This window comes from Herpailurus yagouaroundi, unplaced genomic scaffold (assembly GCF_014898765.1).
Source record: "Herpailurus yagouaroundi ecotype Mexico unplaced genomic scaffold, PumYag 160, whole genome shotgun sequence".
Lineage (NCBI taxonomy): Eukaryota > Metazoa > Chordata > Mammalia > Carnivora > Felidae > Herpailurus > Herpailurus yagouaroundi.
The window spans coordinates 25743824-25762285 of record NW_024412401.1 but is presented as its reverse complement, the minus strand read 5'-3'; the positions used below and the strand labels follow the sequence as shown (position 1 = coordinate 25762285).

General features: G+C 39.8%; 2 protein-coding genes across 4 annotated transcripts in view; one reads left to right on the top strand and one right to left on the bottom strand.

Moving 5' to 3' along the window:
• INVS (inversin) overlaps nt 1-7102 on the bottom strand; it is a 157327-nt gene extending 150225 nt beyond the window's left edge. Inside the window, exons 1-2 of one of the 3 annotated variants that reach the window (XM_040481818.1) lie at nt 6923-7102; nt 4018-4147 (exon numbers count right to left, since the gene is read on the bottom strand). In XM_040481818.1, coding sequence (XP_040337752.1) covers nt 4018-4123 — 106 coding nt within the window. In that variant the 5' untranslated portion in view covers nt 4124-4147; nt 6923-7102. The remainder of the gene's footprint in view (nt 1-4017; nt 4148-6922) is intronic. The other 2 variants (XM_040481817.1, XM_040481823.1) reach the window with 2 other exon arrangements.
• A 125-nt stretch (nt 7103-7227) lies between these two features.
• The window catches only part of ERP44 (endoplasmic reticulum protein 44), a 97012-nt gene continuing 85777 nt past the window's right edge, over nt 7228-18462 (top strand). The window contains exon 1 of the mRNA XM_040481824.1: nt 7228-7536. Within this exon, the coding sequence (XP_040337758.1) occupies nt 7243-7536 (294 nt within the window). The 5' untranslated portion in view covers nt 7228-7242. The remainder of the gene's footprint in view (nt 7537-18462) is intronic.

The window sequence follows — 18462 nt, the reverse complement described above, 5'->3', positions numbered from 1 at the left end:
TGATTCAACTTGATTCACCATTAATCCTGGCCCTCAAAATGATTATAGGCCTCTTAGGAGGAAAGGTACTTAAAAGAATGATTGTAACATTTATTCACTCCTTCAACAAATATATCTCATGTCTCTATGATGTGTCCAGAACCGTGCTGGGTTTTGCAAATAAAGTGATGAATTAAACAGACACAGTCTATACTCATGGAGGCTACTAGCTTATGGGAGAGAGATATTAAGATAGTCATATGTATAAATACACAAGTTCAATGAAGAAAACCCTGCAGAGTTCTAAGAGAGAACACAACAAAAAAATTTCACTGAGACTGGATGTTGACGGCAGGCCTCTTTGAAGAAATGACCTAAAATCTGAGGACCGAAGGATGAGTAAGAATTGGTCAGATAGAAAATGGGGAGAACAGTATTTCCAGCAAAAGCTGTGAGACAGACAAGGGCTTGGTGGGTTTGGGAAAATGAAAGAGAGCAAGTTTTTCTCGGAACAGAGTGGATAAAGGTGAAGCTGGAGAGGGAAAGAGGAACAGGTGCACTTTTAAGTTTTATTCCACGTATAATGGGAAGCAAAGAATTTTGAGCAGGAAAGTGACAAAACTGTATACGTAACTTTCAGTACAAGAAAACATGGAACACTTAAAAAAAGTTCAAAAAGGCAAAACTAGACTATAGTGTTTAAGATCTATACCTAGGTGGTAAAATTACAATGTAATTATTATTGTAAAAGTCAAGAAAGCAAATTACTCCAAGGAGTAGGGTAGAAGGTATTAGGGGATTCTAGGGGAACAATGTTCTCTGTCTCTTGACCTAATGGCAGTTACATAGATGTTTGCTTTATATTTATTTATTAACATTACATGTAAGTTGCATGTACTTCTCTCTATATATACTTCTTTTTATTTATTTGTTTTTTAAAAAAGTTTTTTAATGTTTATTTATTTTTGAGACAGAGAGAGACAGAGCATGAACAGGGGAGGGGCAGAGAGAGAGGGAGACACAGATTCTGAAACAGGCTCCAGGCTCTGAGCTGTCAGCACAGAGCCTGATGCGGGGCTTGAACTCACGGACCGTGAGATCATGACCTGAGCCCAAGTCGGATGCTTAACCAATCAAGCCACCTAGGCGCCCTTATATATACTTCTGAATAAGTATGTTTTGTTTTCTTTTAATAAAAGAGTGGATTGAGGTAATGAAGTGGAGTGCAGATAGCTCAAGAAGCTTGGTTTTGGTGACTGAGAGTGACAATTGTCACCCCTCACCCATATCCATTCTCTGATTATTTTCTTTCCTAAGAATTGAGCACTCTGAGCTTTAGCTGGGCATGATGCCATCAAAGGAGAGATACCTTAGCCTTCTTTCTCCTAGGTGTGGCTCTGTGTCTAAGTCCAGTCCGCCTCCTAAGTGACAAATGGCTTTTCTGAACTCTCTCCACCCCTGCTGGCTGGGCTATGGCTACAACAGAAGTATCTGCCTTTGACCCAAGATGGAAGCCACATGTTGACGAGACAGACACGTCCTAGCAGCCTCCCTGGATGGTTTTGTGAAGTGGAAGTGTCTATCCACCATAGACTGCCCACTTATTTTTGTACTATGATGAGAATAAAACATACTTCTATCTTTCTTAAGTAACTGCCAGAGCAGTTCAGGCTATGACTGATACAGCTATGAGGGAAGTCGAGAGATATGGAGAGCTATGGCAGCTCCTCGAGGGGGGTGAAGGAATAGGGAAAGGATTAAAAAAAAATTTTTTTTAATGTTTACCACTTATTTTTAAGAGAGAGAGAGAGAGAGTGTGTGTGAGCAAGTGGGGGGGGGGCAGAGAGAGGGAGACACAGAATCTGAAGCAGGCTCCAGCATCTATCAGCACAGAGCCTGATGCAGGGCTCGAACTCACCAACTGTGAGATCATGACCTGAGCCAAAGTTGGATGCTTAACCGACTGAGCCAATCAGGCTCCCTGGGAAGGGATTTTTAAGTAATGGAGACATTAGAGCATGTTTACATGTTGATGGGAAGAATATAGAAGAAAAGATTGAAGGGGTAGTAATCAGAAGTTTATACACAAAATGGAGCAAGGTCCCTGAGAAGATAGGAAGGGATGGAATACAGAACATATGTGGATGAACTGACCTTTGACAGAAGGGGATATCTGGTCTGTTTGAGAGAAGAGAAGGGAAGAGAAGAGAAGAGGAGAGGAAAGAAGATGGATGCAGATGTAGGTCGATTTCTAGATATGCTGGAAGGTGAGGGAGTTCCTTCTTAAAGCTCATTTTCTGTAGGGAACATAAAGCATTGGATGAGAGCGGAGGGAGGGAGGATTGGTGGCCAGAGATTTCAGGAGACTGAGAAGGTATGAAACACTCTTTATGGAGAAATGTGGTATAATGAGTAGAAAGTGTTGGGTGCCTATCTGAGGTAGGTAACCACATTAGGGTGCTACCAATCTTTGTGACCGGTTGAATTGTTCGGGGGTTGGCATTAGGTCCATTTATAGCTGGGGTCGCAACAGCCAGGTGCAACAGAAGGTGAGGAGAAAAGACAATTTTTCTTAGGTACGAATTTGAACAGTAGACTATGGGATCAGGGCTCAATGGCAGGAGGGGGAAAGACAAAAGGAGATAGATGGTTGAAGCTGCAGAAGATAATGGACTGCAAGTCTTAATGACTTGAAAAACTATTGTTCTCATTAGTGGGTGAACTGGAAGTAAGCGTTTTAATTGAATGGTGGAATGTTTGAATGAGTGGCTCAGAGGCAGTGGAAGATGTCTCATTCCAGGAAATAACTGTGGATGCGGTAGCTGACATGAAGCTGAGGTATTAGGAGGGAACGTCTCTGATAGAAAAGAGAAGCCTGCACAGGGTATGTAGTAAAAGAATTTTGTCTTTAAAGATAAGCAGGAGTGTAGTAGAAAAGAATGAGGAGGTAGAAAAGAGGAGACAGATAAAATTCATGGCATTTAGGGAATGGAACCCCTAGTCAGGGGTTAGGGTGCATGGATAGAAGTTTTTCGAGAAACTGGAAAGGTAGGGCGAAAATAAATTCTGAAGGAACCAGTATGGAAATTGAAGTAGTGTGAACTTTATTTTACAGTCCAAGTCGTCAATCACGTCACTAGACACTGGTGTGTGAAAAGATTTAAAAAATATACATTTGGGGGCACCTGGGTTGCTCAGTCGGTTAAGCATCCGACTTTGGCTCAGGTAATGATCTCACAGTTTGTGGGTTCGAGCCCCGCATCAGGCTCTGTGCTGACAGCTCAGAGCCTGGAGCCTGCTTTGGATTCTGTGTCTCCCTCTCTCTCTGCCCCTCTCCTGCTCAGTCTCTCTCTGTCTTTCAAAAATAAATTAAAATTTTAATTAAAAATTTTTTTTAATATTAAAAAAAATTTTTAATATACATTTTTATTTATTTTCTTTAAATAAATAAATGACTTCTGATTAGGTGGAAATGAGGTTTTTACAATATCTGAAAATCCTTACCCATTTTTGTCCCTGAATACTCTCTCTCTCTCCTACTCACCTTGCTCTCTCCCTCTAGCATTTTTATATGGACCTCTATGTATATGATAGAGAGAACATTGAATCTATTTCAATCAATTGACTCAATGATAGGGAGAACACTTAATCAATTTTAAGTCATTACAATTTAAGTTATTTGCAAGCTTTAGTACTTTGGGTATATACTAAATTTTGAAGATCATTATCCACATCTCATTCTAGATCTCTGTTATTATAAAGATGAATTAATTCTCTTGGCACCTTTGAGTACATATCCAGATTTAGTGTCAAACATACAGATATTTCTCAAGAACTTTTTACCTAATCCTAAACTTTTTTTATTTTTTTTTAAGTTTTAGGACTTAATTACTTTCTTGTTCAAGTTCTGGTATGAAATATAAATAATGATACATTGCCATTAAAATGTATAAGTACACTGCAACTAAGACTAAGATTAACACACTCCCCTAGGACAGAGTTATTTTTAAAGGTTCTGTATTTATGGGGACCACTTACCTATGATGAGCCTGTGAAGAGCACCCTTATCTCCATTAATGGCAGCAGCATGAACTTGGGATGCTAATGAGGAGCCAGTAAAGAACAAGTTCTCTGACCTGTTCATAGTCTTCTCCACAACTGGAGCACCCTGAAACAATGATTTAAACCATGAGTATATGCAGGAAACATTTCTGAAAGCTGTCTCATCCGTCCTGAATGGGTATGTTATAAATATGGCTGAATCTAAATAGTTGACTAAGATTCAAAAAGCCTGCAGTCCTGGTCCTAGAATTGCCACAATGTTGGCCAAATAAATGACCCTTTGTACGAGTTGGTCATCTGGAAAATGAGAAGGATGGATGCTTCCAAGACCCTTCTCAGGGGTTACCCGAGGAAAAAAAAAGGGGGGCTCAGTATTTAACCTTAGGCACAGGGCTCAAAAGCCACAGTGACTTTTGTTGTGATTCCACATAATAATAAACATCAGATTTGATATTGGGATTAAAGGTGATGATCAAGCCACAAAATGGGTATGATGTGAATTTACTGTCAGGTCAGAATCAACTAGATCTAAGTGCTAAATTAGAAGGCACTTAGTTCTTTCTCTCATGCTGCCAAAAGGGACAATTTTTATTTGTCCTCACCTTCTGCCCATCAAGGAAATATACCTAGCTTGAGATCTCCACCTCAGGATTTTACTTGGAAAAACCACATCATTAGGATCAACCATATTTCATTTAGAAAAATTTTGTTCTGGCTGGTAACCCGATATGTTTTGCTAGAACCTTCTAGAAACTCAGTAGCTGCATAGAAAAATAGTGAGTTCTCTAGCATAAGACTGTTGAAACAGAGGCTAGATTATGTCAGAAATGCAGCATGAAGAATTCAAGGACAAAGGGGTAGTTGCATCTATGATTTTAAACTTCCTTCCTAAATGTAAGATGCTATATCAAAGTTCCCCAGTTGAATGCCTGCAAGGACCAGGAAAGTAAATAGTGTAAGACCCAGCGGGAGTCATGGTGAGCATGGGCAACTGGAGCATACACGCCTATCTAAAGAAAGCAGCTGCTCATCATCCATTTAATAGCTGCCAAAGGGGCAGACAAACCCTCTTCTGATTTCACCAAAGTGTCACTCCAATCTCTGTGACTCCTAAGGATCCGGGAGTTTTGTAGGAGAAATTTATCACTACTGATGAGCTAGTACTTGCATTGTCATTGACAAGGATTATTGGTTCAAATTCTGCCTCAAAGTGAAAGTGTTTTCTTAATTTTGGTAAAGGTCAGCTCTTCATGTCTTTATTTTGCTGACAATTTGAGTTAACATGCTGGCAGAAAATATGGGCTTTGTGAGACACTTCTGTCATGTATGTCATGTCAGAAAGACCACTGTCATAGACAGGATTATATTAAAATGACTTGAAAGAAGCTACAAAATGGATGGAGGCGGGAACACAGTAAAAGAGGAATTGCACTTGGGCTCTAGGCCTGATTCTGTTAATAATAAATAGCATCTCCTTAGGCTACCTCAGCTCTCTGATTTCCTGTAAAATACGAACAATGAAAAAGGTAGACTGTTGATCCATTCAGTAAGTTGAGTGCTATGTACTAGGCACTGCTCTGAACTCTAATACGTACCATTTTAGATTCTAAGTGATCACTTTTAGGCATATCAGAATCACACACACAGACAAGCCTCTTCATATGCCTTTTGAAAAATACACTGTTTAGATCTCAGTTAAATATATTTTTTATACATTTCACCTCGTAATTGTTAGCATTTATCATAGTAACAGGTACATAGCTGGTGTTCAGTCAGTGTTTGTCGAATGAAAAGTCATAGGCTGGGTGCTAAGTCCAGAGGGTGAGCAGGATCAAAGTTTAATTTCTTGGACTAAAGAGGTTATACTCATGAGCGTCTGATCTTTTTTAAATTCCTCATTTCTCTTTTGTCAGACAGGTAGGGAGTGGTATAAGGATAAGAACACAGGACTAGGAGAGAGGAGACCTAACTAAAAGTCTTGGCTCTGCCACCATCTAATAATGCCACCCTGGGAAAAGCATTCTCTAGGGTTCTTTTTTAGTTACACACACACACACACACACACACACACACACACACACACACGTTTAGTACTCATGTCTTCTGTAAATAATTTTTATAAATGAACATCAAAACTACTTTGTCAGTTATAATGTACAGGTATCATTAACTAATTATAAAACCAGCCAGTGTAATAAATGCTTCTAATAATATAACTGTACAAGACTAGTGGTGCTGCAGTCACAAGCAAAGACTCATTTTGATCAGGACTAAAGGGTTGGTGTTTTGGCAAGTTCTCAGAGATGGTGACATTTGAGATGGCATTCCAGATAGAGAAGGGGCTGAGGCCATTCCAAGGCAGAGGAAAGCTGGAGTACAGGCAAGGAGTAGGGAGAACCACAAAAAAGCAGAATGCCTCCCCGGTACTTAGTACTGATTGTGTAGCTATCAGGTGGGACACGGGGACCTGGCTTGGTATTTACAGGTGAGGCTGGGGAGCTAACTCGGGCCAGGTTAAGATCCTGAACGGCTCGGCTGACGAAATTCGTAACTGTCCTGTAGGTAGGGATCCATGCACTAGTAGCGATCACAGTTACGCGTTTCAGTTTACAACGTGCTTTCCCATTTTGTCCCGGATCTACTCCTTCTACGAGCCCACAGACAATTAGAGATGCGGCATCCACTCATTCAACGGAGGCCCTGATAGGCGGCTCCGACTTTATAATGCAGTAATTAGCGCAGAAAGAAAAGGCAGCAGGCGAGGAGGCTAGTGATGAAAGATCAGGCCAGAACCGAGGCCAGGAGGGCCTTGAGCTTGAGGTAGGGGCCAAGGCGATGCAGATCGATCGGGGCTTCCCCAGCCAGGCCCCTTCCTACTCACCCTCGCCTCCTCCAGGACTCACGTCCCGGGGGCGGCTCCAGGAGGCACGACCCGCAGTGGGCCGCCCCTCCCGCCAGGACAGTACACTACAGCCGACTGGGACAGACCCCACCGCGCTGAAACTAGCAGAAACCCTCCGAAGGCCGCCCGAGGCGTTCCCTCGCACTGCCCTCTGGGAATTGTAGTTCCCATCCTCTAAAAACAGAGGTTCGCCGCCCTCGGCTCTTTGTATCCCACAGGGCCCCGCGCGCGGAGAACTCTGTGTACCTAGGCGGAGAGTCTGATGGGAAAGAAGTTCTGGATGCCCAGTGACGTGCTCGATGAGAGTGGTGCAGGACTACATTTCCCAATATGCTCCGAGGTGGGCAGGACCCGGAAGTGAGGGTGTGCGAGGCCTCTCTGGAAGTTGTCCCGGGTGTTCGCCGCTGGAGCTCCGGGTCCAGAGGACGAGGAGCCGCTGCCGGGACGATCGTCCGCTGCCGCCGGCTCCCGGAGCCCAGCCCTTTCCTAACCCAACCCAACCCTGCCCAGTCCCAGGCGCGGACCCCGACGTTACCATGAATCCTGCCGTCTTCCTATCATTACCCGACCTTAGATGCTCCCTGCTGCTCCTGGTGAGTGAAGGAATGACAGACCCTTCGACAGACGCTCGGGCGGCCTCCCGCCCTAGCTAAGGGGGAACACCGCTGCCCCCACCCTTGCCTTCCTATCTTTTCCTCTGGTGGCGAAGAGTGCACCTTTCCCCGTTGTCTTCACTCTCCGCATGCGTCTTTACGCTTCCCAGGCCCGGGGTACCCGAGGCCTGAGAAACCACAGTCGGAGGTTGGGTTCTGTAAATTGGAGAGTTAGCGGTGGGGGAAGGATACGTGGGAGGGTCACGGGCGAGGAGCTCTCCCTTCCCCCAGGCTAACGGAGGTTGTTTCAGTCTCGAGGGCTTTTGGACCTGGTGGTAGGTGGAGTCGAAGAGGACGGGGTTGGGGGGGGGGGGGGGGAAGACCTACTGTTCCCTCCCGTCCCCTCTTGGGAAGGCCGACAGGTGCTGGGGTCGTGTGAATCTCACACTAAGAGCCCTGAAACGGTGCCCGGGTAGGCAGAGCCCTCTGTTGTGGCTTGATGCGATTGGTTGGGAACCCGGAACTGGAGGCAGATTTGGAGTCTTCCAGGAGAATAAATGTTTGAAGGGTGGAGGCAGTGATTATCTGAAAACCTCAGCTCAAGGCCTCCCTCAGATTTTGTCATACACACCCCCACCCCGAAATTTAAGCAGAAGTCTTTTTCAGTGCTCCTAGTTTGAGAATGACCAGGTTTTCTGCATACATTTGCACTTATTCCTAAACTCTCCCTCACCTGCTTGGCTCCATCCCATCGTATAAAGGAATCTTTCCCCAGTCCGTCTTTCTCCAAAGTACATCTTGAATGTGCAACCTAAGTAATACAGGCTGCAAGTCAAATAGAGACAGAAGTGAAAGCGGACTCCATATGGCAAAATGACGTGCCTTTCATCGAGCCGTTATTACAATACAATATTTGAAAATACTTTAATTGTAGATTTTTAAAAAGCCGAATTTAAGGTAAACATTAAATCAAAAATCACTTTTTTCTTTTCTTTAGCAACTTAAAAAGCATAATTAAGTGACTCAGAGGCGTATAGCTGGTTCCTGGCAAAACTGGGACCTGAAGCAGGTCTCTTGACTTACAGTGCTTACTCCACCATATCACGTTACATTTTTAATATTTGTATTTGAAGTTCGCTTAATTTCTCTCTCCTCTCCCTGTTTTTTCTTTCTGATTTAAAATTCATATTCAAAAGCCATATATTTGGATTTTTTCAGAGAAAAAGCACTATGAACATCTAAAGGGGATGTTAAAGTACTTTTGAGAACTAAAAGTTGAATATAAACATGTAATATTAAATGATGAAGTGTCTTATTGCCACTTCTTATACAGCAGTGAGTGACTTCTGTATAGAGGACAATATTCTGTATAGAGCTTTTTTTGAAAATATGAAATTTATTGTCAAATTTCCATTTGTCCATACAACACCCAGTGCTCATCCCAACAGGTGCCCTCCTCAATGCCCATCACCCACCCCTCATCAACCCTCAGTTTATTCTCAGTTTTTAAGAGTCTCTTAGGATTTGGCTCCCTCCCTCTCTTTTTTTTTTCCTTCCCCTCCCCCATGGTCTTCTGTTAAGTTTCTCAGGATCCACATAAGAGTGAAAACATATGGTATCTGTCCTTCTCTGTATGACTTATTTCACTTAGCATAACACTGTCCAGTTCCATCCACATTGCTACAAAAGGCCATATTTCTGTATAGAGCTATTTTTGATAATTTCATTATACACTGTGCTTTTTCCTTCTAGAAGTACTGGATTAAAGCTCATTGTTACTAGAGATTGCTCTCCTAGATACTAACCTTTTTCCCTATTCATAAAATGTCTGAATTATGAGTTGTCTGCTAGAAATTACTTAGGCTACTAAAAAAACAAGAAACAAAGACCAAAAAGATACAAGTTTTAAGACATTAGAAAGAAAAGTTGAAATACTGAATAGGAAGATTACATCAGATGCACTTTCCTGGAATGTTATGTTTGGTTGTAGGACTAAGTTTAAGAAGGAGAAAGTATTTATTTTGAAATAATTCCTGCTTTTAATGTAAAATCTCCAAGTCCTATTAAGTATAAAAAGACTTTTTTCCCCTAATAATACTAAAGTCTAGTTAACATTTTGTATATTTAAGTAAATGTAGAGAAATAGAGACTTAGAAGACATTTTGGAGAATACCTAGAAAATTAATGGTCTGGAAAATAAAGCCCAAGAAAAGGCTTAATAAAACTAGAATTACAAGTCAAGCTAGATTCAGTTTGAACACAGTGTTTACCAAATAGTTTGAATAATCATATACTAGTTAGCAAATATTTATAAAACATCTGTTTAATCACTGCTTGTGTTACTTATCTAACTGGTCAGTTCTGTTCTAGTGATGGAACCTGCTTACTCAGCATCCCACCTGTCTAAAAATATGTCCTTTATCTTCCCCAGTGTACTTTCTTCCTCTTCCCTCCAACTTCCCCTCTCAGACTTCAAGTTATTCCCTCCCACGTACAGTCATTGAATATCCAAGTTCTCACCTAGCTGAGGTCATCATTTTTCCCTCAAATAGCCCGCCCTAAAAAGCTGTATGTTCCCTTACTACAATATTTTTTTTTTTTAAGGAAACTATGTACTTCAGCCCTAAAGAACTAGATCTATTCAGATTTAGTGGTGTTCCTAAGGTAATAGCTGAAACATAAATCTAAACTTAAAAAAAATTTTTTTAATGTTTATTTTTGAGACACACACACACACACACACACACACACACACACAGTGTGAGTGGGGGAGGGGCAGAGAGAGAGGGAGACACAGAATCTGAAGCAGGCTCCAGGCTCTGAGCTGTCAGCACAGAGCCCAGTGCCCTGAGATCATGTCCTGGGCCGAAGTCGGATGCTTAACCGACTGAGCCACCCAGGTGCCCCTTATAATCCTAAACTTCTGTAGAAAAATATTTTTCTTTTCCCTGATCTCAAAAACATTTTGGAATATCATCACTGTATGCCTAAAAAGCCTTTCTTGGATGGGTAACTTAAAGCATAAGCTCAATGTGATAACTTTTTTCCTGGGCTTTCATACGTATTTTGCATTTGTATTTATATATTATATATACAACTTTTTTTTTAAAATTTTTTTTTCAACATTTATTTATTTTTGGGACAGAGAGAGACAGAGCATGAATGGGGGAGGGGCAGAGAGAGAGGGAGACACAGAATCTGAAACAGGCTCCAGGCTCTGAGCCATCAGCCCAGAGCCTGACGCGGGGCTCGAACTCATGGACCGCGAGATCGTGACCTGGCTGAAGTCGGACGCTCAACCGACTGCGCCACCCAGGCGCCCCTATATATACAACTTTTTAAACATATATGTGTATATTTAAAATCGAGGTCTTAGAGAATGAATTCTCCCCTCCCCCCCCACCCAGGGTTGCTTTAGGAAATCCCCCCATTGCCTTTAAATTATTTTTAAACTCCACTGAATTTGCAGTATGCCTTAGACAAAGTGAGGTATTCTAGATGCACCGATTTGGGACAAATCAGAAGAGAAATTTGAGTCACCTGGAAAATGCAGTGAGCGCTTCATCCTCCTGATATCTTCTCTATCCCTCACTGTTTATTTTGTTTCTGTTAGAGTTTAGATTGATCCAGTTGGTGTGTATTTATAACTTTAGTTCTGAACTGTATGTAATCTGTGCCCCCGTAACTGTTCATCATATTTTGTGGATGATTTGAATGCTGGAGATAGCAATGATTATCTGCTGCAGACCCATGTATGTAATATCTGGATTGGGAAATTGCTTCCAGGTGTGTGTGCTTTTAAGGCGCTCTACTTGAATCAGAGAAAAGCACCTGGCCAGATATAGCATGGCATCATGTTTTCACTTTGTTATGTGACAGTCATTACATAGCAGCTCACAGGATATTATTTCATTTGTCATTCTAGTAAAAAAGTCAGTACCTTTTTTCTGCTTATCTTTCTGTCTGGGATGGATGTATTCAGGACTGAAAGTGATTATTTTCCCCTTAATTATTTCTTAGCAGTTGTTCTTGCTGCATTGGTTGTGTATGAGTTCTGGAAAGGTGAAATAAGAGAAATAAGACTAAATTGGGATGGAGTTGTTTGATTTATTCTAAGTAGCCTCTTCTGTGGTTCAGAGATTTGTAACACTCCAGTGGCTTTATTGAAGATGTTTTCTCTTGAGTTTCTTGATAATTGTGTTTATAGATCATAAGTTCTTACCAGTTCTAATTGCATCGTGCCTGGACCTGAAGGCTTTTGACATTGTTCCTGGTTTGTTCAATAGGTATAGGAAGCCAGGAAAAAAAATATTTTTAAGTTTATTGATTTTGAGAGAGAGGCAGAGAGCAAGTCAGGGAGGGACAGAGAGAGGGAGAGAGAGAATCCCAAGCAGACTCTGTGTTGACAGAATCCCCAGTGACCATGAGATCATGACTTGAATCAAAATCAAGAATTGGATGCTTAACTGACTGAGCCATCCAGGCACCCCAAGAAAAATGTGTTTAAGTTAGAAAGCTAAGTAAATCAGAGAGCTAAGTAAACATTTGTTTAATTATAAGTAATAATTTATAATTTATATATAATAAATAATTGTAATTTATAAGTACCTTAAAAATAGGTACAGTAGAATTCAGAGATGTCATTATTGCCATTAATACCAATAATAAATACAGATTACAGTCTTCAAGAAGAGTACTTTGGGTACTTGTAGTTTCATTCATAACTAGGTGAGTTATTTATTTGGTTGATATTACTTGCTCTAGATTAGTGGTTTACAAAACCTGGTTGCTGGTTAGAATCACCTGGGGCAGTTTTAATAAAATAATGTCTGGCCCTTTACCCCACCAGTTATATCTGTGGGACTCAAACATTGTTTTGTTAAAGAAAAAAATGTCCCTGGTGATTTTTTTTTCTTTAGTATGTCTTTTTAAAAGATAAGAACTAAACAACGAAACAAAACCCAGAATAGCATTATCAATCTGGAAAAATAAACAGAAATTTCTTTGTATCATAAAATATATAGTCAATGTTCAGATTTTCCTGATTGCTTCAAAAAATTTTTTAAAACAAATTGAAAGCAGGAGCCAAATAAAGTCCATACGTGGCAGTTGGTTCATGTGTCTCTTAAAAAATTTTTACATATCTTTATGTTCTCTCTCCTCATTTTTTTCCTTGTAATTTATTGTTGAGGAAAATGGATCCTTTGTCCTGCAGAATTTCCCATATTCAGATACTGCTAATATCCTTGTGCGTGGTTTTATGTTTCTCTATTCCGTGTGTTTCCTATAAATTTGTAATTTATGTGGTACCAGCCACCAACTCTGTTTAAATTCATTTGTTTCATTTAGCTTTCATTTTTTTAGCTTCTAAAAACCTACCTTCTAGTGTATAATTATGTAAAATTTACTGCTTCCAAAAACCAAACCTATAAAGCAAACTATATTTGGACAAATCTAGCTTCTATTCCTGTCTGTATGCTTTTCTCTCTCCTGATATAAGAAACCTTTAAAAATTTTTCAATTTTTAATTGCTTTTTTTTTTAAGAGTAGGCAGTCTGAGTCTATGTGTATATGTTTCTCCCTCCCCTTTGATAAATCATAGCATATACTTTACTTTTTTTTTCCCTTTTAAACTTAAAAGTGGATGTAAGTGTTGAATCACTAAACTATACACCTGAAACTAATACATACTACACTGTATGTTAACTAACTGGAATTTAAATAATAATAAAAAAAAGTGTATCCTAGAGATCAGGATAGATATATCCCTTATTTCTTTTTAAACTTACTGTTCCACTTGGTAGATGTGCCACATCCACTCTTGTTTCCATTCTTCTGTTGTAACAAATAGTTCTGCAAAGATTAGTTGGTACATACATATTTTTGCTAATGTATCTTTGGGGTAGACTCCTGTAATTAAGTTGCTAAGGCCCACAGTAGATGTATATGTAACTTTGTAGCTGTTGCTAGATTCTGTGAAATTCCTCTCCACAGGAGTTTTGCCAGTTTGTGGTCTCACCAGCAGTGTAACAGAATTTCCCTGTATCCTTGTCAACAGAGGTATGATGTTGACAGATTGGGTGTTTGTCCGTCTGATAGGTGAGAAATGGTATCTCAATGTATTTCAATTTGATTCTCCTTCAATGTGTGACTGAGCTTTTTTTATGGGTAAAGTCCATTTGCATTCAAGTTCTTAACTCATGATTTCCTTCGGTGATTCTATGATGCAGCTAGAATGAGAGGCACTGGAAAGTACTACCCTCTCTGAATTCAGTAATATTTGTGATGGGTTAAAACTTGAAAAGCCTTGGGGAAGATTTCTGATTGCTGCAGTTATTGAAAACTTTTTCTATACTGTAAACCATGATTTTTAATAGCTTTATGGTAATTTAGCTTTTAGATGCACTATAATTTACTTCATCTTTTGTGAAGACATTTGGATCTTGGTTATTTCCAATTTTTCACAGAAAAATATGTACAAAAGATACATATATGATGTTTACTGCATATCTCCAAATACATCCTCAGGATACTTTTCTAGAATTATATTTCTTGGGTCATATGGCATGTCTGTTCTTTGGCATTTCTGATACATTGTACCAAATTGTCCTTTCAGGGAGTTGTTTACTCTTCCTCTAGTAAATCAGAATGGAAATACTCACAAGATATAGTCTAGGAATAATGGAACGTGGTATTCCTTTGTCTATTCGTTTAATGTCTGTTCAAAAGGTAGCAGAGTGCAAAGAATTCTGGACTTCATGTCAGGGCATTTATGTACAAGTTCTGTCTCTTCCATGTACTTAACATCGTATTCTTGGATAAATCACCTAACTAGATTTTTTTAGTGTATAAGGTAAGGACATTGGAATCAGTGATTCAAGGATTCTTTAGTCTCTTTTGTTTTTCAGAAAGGAGTTCAACTCCCCTAATTAGTATACTTACAATGTAATTGGATATCTTCTCAAAAAATCTACCTTTTCAACAAGTTGCGGGCCTGTACCTGCTCTCATCCAGTGCAAGGAAAAGCATGCTTTGGTCACAACTTTTCTGATTTTGACCATTGCTGTGCTCCATTTCATTTAACCAAGGAAGTGATTACAAAGTTTGATTTTTCATAGCATTTATTGATCTTTAGCCTACCCTTGATTCCATAGAGAGGAACTATCTGTGGCCCAGGCTGCAGGAACTTTATGGCATTGGTATTATTCTTTCCTTGCTTCCTGTCATTTGAATGCCTTTTGCTATCTGCTGTGGAAGAGAAAAATATAACTCAGATGCATATCATGCTTCCAAGAAATTTATAATTCAGTTGGGAAGAGAAGATGTGTATGTAAATAATTAAAATTCCAAAAGGAAAGTGATAGGTGCCTGTAAGGTATTTGTAGAAGTGGTTCATAGATCTCCTACCCAGAAGTGTGGTTGTAAGGCTAGGCATCTACATCAACTGGGAGTTTCTTCCAATGCCCCCACCGCTGGCTGAATCAATCTGCATTTTAACAGTGTACCCAGCTGATTCATATATGACCATTAAAGTCTGAGAAGTACAGCTGTAGATGTTTGAAAAAAAAATTACTTCTCAATGGAAGAATCCGAGAAGTCTTCTTGAACGATAAGTACGGGGGCGCCTGGGTGGCGCAGTCGGTTAAGCGTCCGACTTCAGCCAGGTCACGATCTCGCGGTCCGGGAGTTCGAGCCCCGCGTCGGGCTCTGGGCTGATTGATGGCTCAGAGCCTGGAGCCTGTTTCCGATTCTGTGTCTCCCTCTCTCTCTGCCCCTCGCCCGTTCATGCTCTGTCTCTCTCTGTCCCAAAAATAAATAAACGTTGGAAAAAAAAAATTAAAAAATAAAAAGAAAGATAAGTACGGCCTTGAAGAGTGAAATTGATGGGCTGATTTTCAGTCCTGAATACAATGAATAGAAAGGGTTATGCCTTTGAATAACTTAATAGATCTTTTACATGAATACCTGTGGTGGTGTTTATTTGTTTGTTTTTGTTTCTAAGAAATCTTGCTGTCTTGCTGACATGGCCAGATGTCAGAATTGGCCCGCAAGAAGTTGGCAAACCCTTTGGCCAGTTTCCTTTAAAACAGCTCATTATTGGGGCGCCTGGGTGGCGCAGTCGGTTAAGCGTCCGACTTCAGCCAGGTCACGATCTCGCGGTCTGTGAGTTCGAGCCCCGCGTCGGGCTCTGGGCTGATGGCTCAGAGCCTGGAGCCTGTTTCTGATTCTGTGTCTCCCTCTCTCTCTGCCCCTCCCCCGTTCATGCTCTGTCTCTCTCTGTCCCAAAAATAAATAAACGTTGAAAAAAAAAATTAAAAAAAAAAACAAAACAGCTCATTATTACCTTAGCCAAAGTAAAAATCATGGTCTTCAGTGGATTCTCACTGCATTCCAATTACTCCATTCAAGAAGGAGGGAAAATGCCGCTTTGGAAAAGTTTCTTCTGTATTGCTGTGATTCTCAGGTCTTGGTTATGTTATTGTAAAGATTGAACTCAAATTCTAACTGCTTTGATTCCCTCAGTGATACTGTGGTCAAGATCTCTATGATTCCTCCAGACCTGTGGTTTTCTCATTGTGCAAAACCTTGAGCATTACATTTAACTCTAGGTCATCAGAGTTTGTAGACATGAAAATTGCTAATATAACAGAGAAAAGAGATGAAAGAGAAGAAGGAAATCATCTCAGACAAGCGTTCTAGTAGTATATTGAGCTAAAGAAAACTGTTGAATGAATAGGAGAGTATGAATACCTTTTCATTTCTTCCTTAAAATTATCATAGTCTAGTAGTGGGAAATTTGGTGATTGGATTTAAGAGGTTTTAGGAAAAGTTCTTTACGAATCAGAAGAGTTTTTGACCCTGGAAGAAAGGAATTGGATATCTCTCTTATTTCTGTGGTATATTGTACCGTTAGTGTCTTGCTTGCTTCAGTAGGCGAGAAGGGATGTAAGAACCATGAGTGGATCACATGCAGTAATAATGACTGAAGGTATAGTTGTCTAGAGTTTTGCTGTAGATTTAAGTTCATCAAAATTAAGTAAAATATAAATTCCATTCCTCAGCTGTGGTGGTTCTATTTCAAGTGCACAAAAGACAGAAGTGACTAGTGGCTACTCTATGGAACAGTGCAGATAGATAATTGAATGTTTCCATTGTTGCAGAAAGTGCTATTGGATAGTGCTGTTCAGGTCTTGTTGTTGCTGTCCACCTCAGAAATCAAGACGAATTGAGATAATGAGGAAAATGTCTCAAATAGTGTTTCACAGCTTGTGAGCAACATATGTCTTGCCTGGAGAGCGACAATGGTAACCTGGAAAATGTCAGTAATCTTATCAGTGAGCACAGATTTGGCTTTTGGTTGCTTGCTAACAGATTTCAGTTAAACTAGAAAGTAAGAGTTTATGTGTTAGTATTGATTATTTCACTAGTTCACAGTCGCTTAGGGCAAGTCATTTTTTTTCTTGATGCCTTAGTTTTTCAACTGAATATTGAGTAGGATTGAATAGTCCGTTCTGGGAATCTAATGGGCATTCTGATGGATTCTAACTGTGATTTTGGAATTTGAGGGCTTGCAGTTTGAGGGCTGTGGTAAAATCCCTTTTGAGGGCTACCTTTTAGAAATCCCTTTTGAGGCCTGTGAAAAGTTGGCCTGTTGATACCTTTTGTTTGTTTCAGGTATCAGAAGGATATCCTTGCCAGGAGCCTAATGTTCTAATTTGATTAAATCCACAAATTAATGTGAATCTCTTTCTGCCTGTTTCAGAATGGCCAGAAATTATATGAACTCATGAAGATAGACTAATATTTAATACTTATATTAAAAGGAGTTAAAATTTGTCAGTCCTTTGGACGAGATACTCTCATGTTTACATGCCTATTTTTGAGCTGTTTTGTTGTATTTGAAGGTTTGGAAAATGTAGAGGTGAAATGCCAACGTTTAAAAAATTAACACCACATTGAAGTCTATCTCTTTGCTTGAAAGAACAGTTTCAAGTGTCAGATAACTTGTGATTTTAGAGTTATCTTGAGAAAAGAAAATTTGGACTTTCTTAGTTCCTTTGACTTTCATTACTATGGTTTTGGCCCAAGTGCAGTAAAATCTTAGCTAGCTGCTGAGAAGCATACACTTTGTAATGATTTCACATCTGAAAGAGCTAGGAAGAAAGAACTACTTTTTTTTTTGTAGTCAGCATAATTTTTTATTTTTTTTTAAGTTTATTTATTTATTTTTAGAGGGAAGGAGGGAGGTACAGAGAAAGAGGGACAGAGAGAAGCCCAAGGAGACTCCATGCTGTCAGCAGGGAGCCCAGTCCTGCTTGATCTCATGAGTAGAGAACTGCAAGATCATGACCTGAGCCGAAATCAAGAGTTGGATACTTAACCAACTGAGCCACCCAGGTTCCCTATAGTCAAAATATTTTTTTAGAAAACAGCTATTCAAATGGACTCATTCCTTAAGCTTTCTTGATAGCACCAGTTTTTACTAAGAATGGATTCTGATTCTAATAGGAAGTCTTACGATCTCACAAGACTCACAAGTAACAAAAGTACCGCAGTGTCGCAAAAATATTTGGTTCTTTTAATTGTCCCTGTGCTCATATCTTCCAGAAATAATTTGAAGAATGTTTCCCTTGATGGTAACTTGAAAGTATATTGGCTAAGGAGAAAGCTTTTAGAAGAATGTTCAGTTTAGGAGTCAGAGACTTGGGCTCAAATCTTGGATCTGCTACTTTATCTTGCCTATTAACTTCTAAGGAATAATATAGGTATTATGTCTGACTCGTAGGAGCTGTTATTACTTACATGTTTTCTATTAAGATTTTATAGAACAAAAAGTAGTAGAAAGTATCACATTCTCTTATTATTAGATCTCACTTTCTAGTATAATACCTTATGCAAGTTGTGCTCAATAATTTTGTTAAGTGT